The following is a 7,428-nucleotide window of genomic DNA, read 5'->3' on the forward strand; positions in this document are numbered from 1 at the left end:
CAGATTTATTTTCACAGCCTTCTTTGATCATATTTACCAAGGGTATGAATAATGTTGAGCACAACTGTAATATGTGGTTTGAGATGCCGCGAGTGAGTGATTGTTTTGTCTGGTGTGTCCTGTAGAGGGCGGTGTTTCAGGGTCTGTCACAGGAAGCTCTGTCTGCCTGCATCCAGTCTCTCCTCAAAGCCTCTGATATCATTCAGAAGAACAAGGTGAGGCGTTTATATCTTATCTGTACACAGGACAATCTGTCAGAAATGAGAAATTCACTCCACTATCGTAAATGACCCAGAAACATTTTTTCATTAATAATTTTATTTTTTATTAATGTATGAATTTTATTTATTTTTTTAAAATATATATTTTTTGTAATTTAAATTTTATTTATTTATGCATCCTGAGAAATATATTATTTATTAATCTATTGTAAATGACCCAGAAACAACTTTTTAATATGTATTAATAATTTTCTTTTTTTCTTTTTAGTTCATTTATATTTATTTATTTATTTATTTTTAGTAATTTTTATGTCTATCTATCTATCTATCTATCTATTAGGGATGCACGATATTATCGGACTGATATCGGAATCGGCCGATAATGGCTTTAAATGTAAATATCGGCATCAGCCCGATATGAAAAATTATGCCGATATGTCTTGCCGATAAGAGGAATACATTAACTCACATGTGCTCAGGGTGTGCTAGCGATTAGATCACGTCAGCAGTGTGGCTCATTCTTGAAGCAAAGTTTTTGCCTGAATGGTGATATTCACGGTTTTGGATCTCTGCATTTAATCTGAGAATGCATGGATAGAATGACCTTCAGTGTATGTTAGAGTCAACAGTAACAGCACCTGCAGTGGCAGCCTCCCCCGGGTCCTAATGCTGTTCTCTAAGGAGTTTTACTTCCGTAGGGGGCGCTGTTGGCCTACTTCTAATAAAATGAATGCAAAATACACAAATAATATTTAGACTGTTTCTGATTAAATAAACAGTAATTGATGCCATAAAATCATGAGTATGACACTAGCTTGCTCTATTCTTTTTCTATTCTTATTTATTATATAATTTAAAAAGAAAACCTTGTTACATGTACTGTGTTAAGCTAACTGAGACTTGTTATAGCACTTGCACTATTTTGCTTTAGATCATTTACAAATGTTAAAGTCTAAAATAAAATGTTAAGGTTACCACTGCATCTTTCTGGAAAAAAATGCAGTGATTGAATATAATTTATAGTTATTTTCAAATCTTCAATGCACTGTCATTATAAAATAACTTAATTATTGTTTATTTAATTCTATCCATCCATCCATCCATCCTGAGAAATTAATTCCGTAATTGTGACCCATAAACAACATTTTACCATATTAAATTTCAAGTCAGGTTTTTTGTTTTTTTATTGCCTTTTGTACAATACACATTGTTTCAAAGCAGCTTTACATAAAATCATGAAGTTATTGTTTATAATATCTTCATATCTTCAGTATATTCATGCCTTATAGTCACATTTAGCAGATTAGGGCTAGATGATAATAGTTACATTTTGCAATGATATATAAACCATCAAACAGTTGAGATTTACCATATACTTTATGCTGCTTTACATGAGTGCACTATATGTGTTTAAACTTAAATATAATATATATCCAACTTTATATATTGAGCTGGACGATAATATAGTTACATTTTGCAGTGATTTAAGCAATCACACAGCCGATATTTGTTGTATAGCATATATATGTGACCCTGGAGCACAAAAGCAGTCTGAAGTCGCTGGGGTATATTTGTAGCCGATCCTAACAAACCATACATCAATGGAAAGCGCATTTATTCAGCTTCCAGATGATGTATAAATCTCAATTTTTGAAAAATTGACCCTTATGACTGGTTTTGTGGTCCAGGGTAACATATTGTTTTATGTAAGTACTGTGTATAAATGCAAATAAAGTTTGATGTACTATTATTCAACTTTAAATATATTGCTGGGTGATAATATAGATTATGCAACTCTACAAACAATCAAGCAGTTGAGATTTTTAAATCTTATATTGTGCATATTTTTTGGTATATTATGTGTAACGTTTGGTAAAAAACACAGGATTCCTATATGAGAAGCTTTGTCAGAAACAGAAACACTGGCTGAGGCAGGATTGGTCAGTAAGGTTTTAAAAGTGGTTTAATTCCCGAGAGACGTGTTGAACCTGCTGTACTTTCTTCACAGAATCAAATAGATGGGCAGCTCTTTCTCATCAAACATCTCCTGATCATGCGCGAGCAGATCGCCCCGTTCCACGCCGACTTCGCCATTAAAGAGATCTCTCTGGATCTGAAGAAGACCAGAGGTAACAGCCACGCTTTTGTGAGGTTTGGGTGGATTTGAATGATCGCTGGTCTTTTTTTTTAATAGATGTTCACAGCTCTGACAGAATGAGTGTGACAGATTTGACTGGTGCATTTTAGATATTTAATACCTATACATATAAATTGGTGTTTTTAGAGTGTTTTTCAGCATTTTAACGCAAATATCTCAAAAAAAGATATTCCCTGAATGTGTGCATAGCTTCGAGTTGTTGATGTTATGAAAGATAATGCAGAATGATTTGTTTTATGTAATATTTACTGGTTTGTTACTCAATATGAGTAAAAATTGGCTTTGTGAGGGGGGGTAACTAATAGGGCTGGGGTTTTTTGACACAAATTTCACGATTCGATTCGATACTCATTCACAAGCTTGCGATTCGATTAGATTCAATATCGATTATTTTGGATATATATATATCAGGTACACATGCCAAATTTTCTCAAGGAAAAAAATTATCTTAACTAATGCTGTAAAATATACATGAGAGTCAGTTGGTACTACATTACTATGATATTGAAGGTTAAAAACTAACTGATTTTTTAGGCTTGAATTGCTTAAATTACACTTAATGAAGTTTTATAATAAAAGTTGAATATGTTTGTTTCTGAGGTAATTGTGACGTTGCGTGACATTGTTTACAAGCCGTTATATTGACGTCTTTGCGCGGCTGGAACACTGATTGAGCGGTTACATGGGACAGGATATGGATTGTAAAGTTGTACTCTTTGTTTTAACTTACCTTCGGATGCTTAATCATGTTTATTTTGTGCTATAACTAGTAATAAAGTGGAGGAGATGATCTGTTCACTGAGGCGCTACAGCGATCTGTCACTCCACATTAAACAGCGCCAAAACGGCATTTATTGTTTGAATACTGCAATACAATGGACATAATTTGAAATCTGAGACTTTGTTTCATATTAAAAGTACCAAAGCACAATGCTTAGTGGACCGACACCTGAAGTCCAGCTGTGAGCAGTTCATACAGCAGCAGACGCACATGTTTGTGGGAAACCTGGAGGAGTTTCTCACCAAGGTCAGGATTCACTTGGAAATTCTCACTCCCGCACCTGCAGTGCATTATGGGTCGGCAACTGATTACATGTAATCTGGATTCCGTAATCAGATTCCAAAAATGTAATATTTTAAAATACTAGTAATCAGATTACATTTACTTTTTTATGGGTTACATGTTTACATATTATTCACATTATAAAGCAGGTAAACAGCTATAATATTTCATATTTTAAGTGTTTTATTTTGACTGAAAGATGTAGTTTAAAATTTTTTTTATTTAATTTAATTTATTAAATTAGCTTTCCATTAAACTCAGAAACCCACTGCAGTTCCTAAACCTTGATGCAATGTAATGTTTATTGTACTTCATGTATGTATTGTCTCCTTGTATTTTCATATCAATATGGTACAAGATTTTCCTGTTTAAATCAATGTGATAAACACGTTACATCCAAAGTAATCAAAAAGTAGTCTGATTATATTACCTGAAATGTGCAATGTATAGGATAATGTTACTAACTACAATTTTTTTTATATAATTTGGAATCAGTAACGGTAATATATATTGCTTTGGGAGGGGTTCTATTGTTTTTTTCTTCACGGGCAAGATTATAATGGTATAACTACTTTTACAGAATTAACTTAATTACTGAATTTCACATATATATAAATCTTTTAGGTTTTTTTCCCCTTTTTTGAAATACAGTAATACAAATAATATATATGTATGGTTTTGATGTTAATTTTTTTTTCTAAATTAGCATGAATTTAAGGCACTAGATACTACCAATATAAAAACATTTTTTTTACATTTTCTGCATTACACTAATGATAATTTAGTGTGAAAATCTGCTGAGAAAATCTTGTTAGTCCTGAAAATACAGTATGCTTAATTTTCATTGTGTAATTTTTTTTCTTTCAATTTTGGGGTGAAATATAACCCGTACATATTTTTGACAGACTTTGTAGTATTCATGCAATCACACTATAACGAGGCAGAAATTATTTTCACAAACAGAGACGTATGACTGGGTGTGTTGTTTTGAGGTTTTTGCACTTGTTAATGAGAATGTGTTTTCTGTACTTTTAGCCAAAATTAATGACATTGTGATGGCCACCTATCGCATACTGAAAACCAAGCTGCCCATCACCTTACAGAGCTTGTCTTTATATCTGGCCAATAAGGACACAGAGTTCATCCTGTTCAAGCCCGTCAGGGTGAGTATCATGCCTTTTCTTAGTATTGTTTATAAGTCTGTATTTCTTGAACCTAATCATAAAATACTAATTATGTAATCAAGTCTGTGTTTATACTGACCTTTTGCTAAACTTTGCTCCCTTTGGTTACTGACACAGTACAGAACATCCCATAGAAATACATTGCAGAGTTTCAGTATCATTACTGTACTATCTTAGTATTTATTAAAAAGAAAAGTAGTACTTATTAATTTGTTATTTGAATGTAATAATGATATTAGTATTTATTAATATTTGAATTAATAACTTGAGTTAATTTTAGTAATTTTGTTGGGTGTTTTAGTTGTTTTTTTAAGATTTTAGTCATTTTAGTAATTTTAGTACTTCAGCTTATTTTATTTTAGTTAGTTGTGACAGCAAAATTTCTTGTTTTCATTTAATTTGTTTTTTTCTCTGTATTCTATTTTATTTCTGTTAACATTTAATGTATTTCAATTAATGTATTTTTTTTTTTTAGTTTTGGTCTTAGTTAACAATAACAACACTGTTTTCAGCCTGAAAATCCAGTTTATAAGCTTCCAAACACACTGATAGGATGTTTGGAGAAAGCGCAAAACGTTTGTCTTATAGAATGGTAAATAGCAACGGTTGCTAAGGTAGGATCAGTCATTAACTTTTTAAGGCGGAGCTAAGCAAAGAGTCAATTGCCCATAATGCAGTGCTCACCCAGCAGGATAATGATATCCAGTCAATCACATGCTGTTTCAGAACAACGTCCAGCAGGTGTTCCAGAGACTGCATGCGTTACTGCAGAAGGAGTACAGCGGCGAAGACCTGCAGATCATCGCATGTCCCTCCATGGAACAGGTGCTTATCACGCCCCGCTAACACAAATATATTCAGAGAATGTTTTTCCAACGTTCCCATCAAGTTATGAAAATGTTACTTCTAAATAACATTCAAAACATTCAATTTTTTGGTTGTGTGAACATGAGAGAAAACGGTAAGGTAACGTTCCATTTTATCATTTCGCAAACATTGTAGAAATGTTACTTTTGAATTTTCTAAGATCTGTCTAATTAGTAGTAACTAGTTAGTACCAACTAGATAGTAAAAACGTTTAGAGAAAGTTATCAAAGATCAGATAGCTTTGAGGGAACGTTCTACTCGCGTTACAGGATGAATGTTTGTTTGTAACTTTGAGAGATGTTTTTGTACTAACGTTTAGAGAACATTATTAAACATTTTGGGAATGTTACATTTGAATGTTCCCTGAACCATTTGAAGCCAGTAAAGTAGTTACGTTTAAAAAAGGTTCGACAAACGTACAACTAAAATGTTTCAGAAAAGTGTTCCATGAATAATGTATAAATGTTTTTGTGCTAACGTTTTGAGAACGTTATTATTATAAACCAGATAACTTAGAATGAACATTCTATTAACGTTACTAGAAAAAGTTTGTTTGTTTTTTTGGCGTTTTTTGCCCTTATTAGGATAGGATAGTATGTAGACGTGAAGTGAAGTAGGAGAGAGAGGGGCGACGGGATCGAACTCTATTGGCGCCAACACTAGAAAAATGTTCGTTCATAAATTTTAAGAAAAATGTTACTTGAACAATGTATAAATAATGTTTTTGCGGTAACGTTTTGAGAACATTATTAAAAACCAGATCATTTTGAACGACCGTTACTGGACGAATGTTTATAACGTCATGTAGTAACATTTAGAGAACATTATTAAACGTTAAGGGAATATTCCATTTTATCATTTTGCAAACATTTTGGGAAGGTTACTCTGAACAGTAGTAAAGTTTAAAAAACATTAGACCAACATCCAATTAAAATGTTTCAGAAAAATGTTCCATGAGTGATGTATAAATGTTTTTGTGTTAACGCTTTGAGAACGTTATTATTATTATTATTATTATAACTTATAATGAGTGTTCTACAAACGTTACTGGAAGGATGTTTGTAACTTTGAGAGAACATGATGAATAAATAATGTTTCTATGGTAACGTTTTGCGAACATTGTTAAAGACTTTGAACGAACATTCTACTAATGTTACTGGAAAACTTTCATAACTTTTAGAGAAAATGATGTATAAATAATGTTTTTGTTGAGAGAACGTTATGAAAGACAAGAAAATTCTAAACGAGCGTTCTGTTAGCGTTACTGAAGAAAATTCGTTCATACTTTTGAGAGAATCTTTCTGAGAATGTTTCCTGTTAGCTGGGAGAGCTGTAAATATCCATTTTATAATCAGAGGTCAAATAAGTACATTTGTATGATGTAAATTGAATCTTTCTTTCTCTCCCGCCATCTAGATAAATCTGCTGCTGTCTGTGAAATAGCTCTGGACTCAGTGAACAGTGAAGTTCTTCCACACTCGGACCACGTCAGCGTTGGGAAAAGAGTCGGAGATTATTCCCAAACCTTCCAGAAGATAGATACATTGTTAAAGACTTTGAACGAACATTCTACTAATGTTACTGGGAAAACGTTCATAACTGTTAGAGAAAATGATGTATAAATAATGTTATTGTTTAGAGAACGTTATGAAAGACAAGAAAATTCTAAACGAGCGTTCTGTTAGCGTTACTGAAGAAAATTCGTTCATACTTTTGAGAGAATCTTTCTGAGAATGTTTCCTGTTATCTGGGAGAGCTGTAAATATCCATTTTATAATCAGAGGTCAAATAAGTACATTTGTATGATGGAAATTGAATCATTCTTTGTCTCCCGCCATCTAGATAAATCTGCTGCTGTCTGTGAAATAGCTCTGGACTCAGTGAACAGTGAAGTTCTTCCACACTCGGACCACGTCAGCGTTGGGAAAAGAGTCG

General features: G+C 32.7%; 1 protein-coding gene across 1 annotated transcript in view; it reads left to right on the forward strand.

The window, feature by feature from the left end:
• The window catches only part of LOC107707560 (conserved oligomeric Golgi complex subunit 3-like), a 19,055-nt gene extending 12,040 nt beyond the window's left edge, over positions 1 to 7,015 (forward strand). Inside the window, exons 16-20 of the mRNA XM_016511626.1 lie at positions 126 to 215; positions 2,230 to 2,350; positions 4,478 to 4,605; positions 5,353 to 5,451; positions 6,910 to 7,015. Of these exons, the coding sequence (XP_016367112.1) occupies positions 126 to 215; positions 2,230 to 2,350; positions 4,478 to 4,605; positions 5,353 to 5,451; positions 6,910 to 6,936 (465 nt within the window). The 3' untranslated portion in view covers positions 6,937 to 7,015. The remainder of the gene's footprint in view (positions 1 to 125; positions 216 to 2,229; positions 2,351 to 4,477; positions 4,606 to 5,352; positions 5,452 to 6,909) is intronic.
• The last annotated feature ends 413 nt before the right edge of the window (positions 7,016 to 7,428 follow it).

Source organism: Sinocyclocheilus rhinocerous, unplaced genomic scaffold, assembly GCF_001515625.1.
Source record: "Sinocyclocheilus rhinocerous isolate Xijiao unplaced genomic scaffold, SAMN03320098_v1.1 scaffold1919, whole genome shotgun sequence".
Taxonomy (NCBI): domain Eukaryota; kingdom Metazoa; phylum Chordata; class Actinopteri; order Cypriniformes; family Cyprinidae; genus Sinocyclocheilus; species Sinocyclocheilus rhinocerous.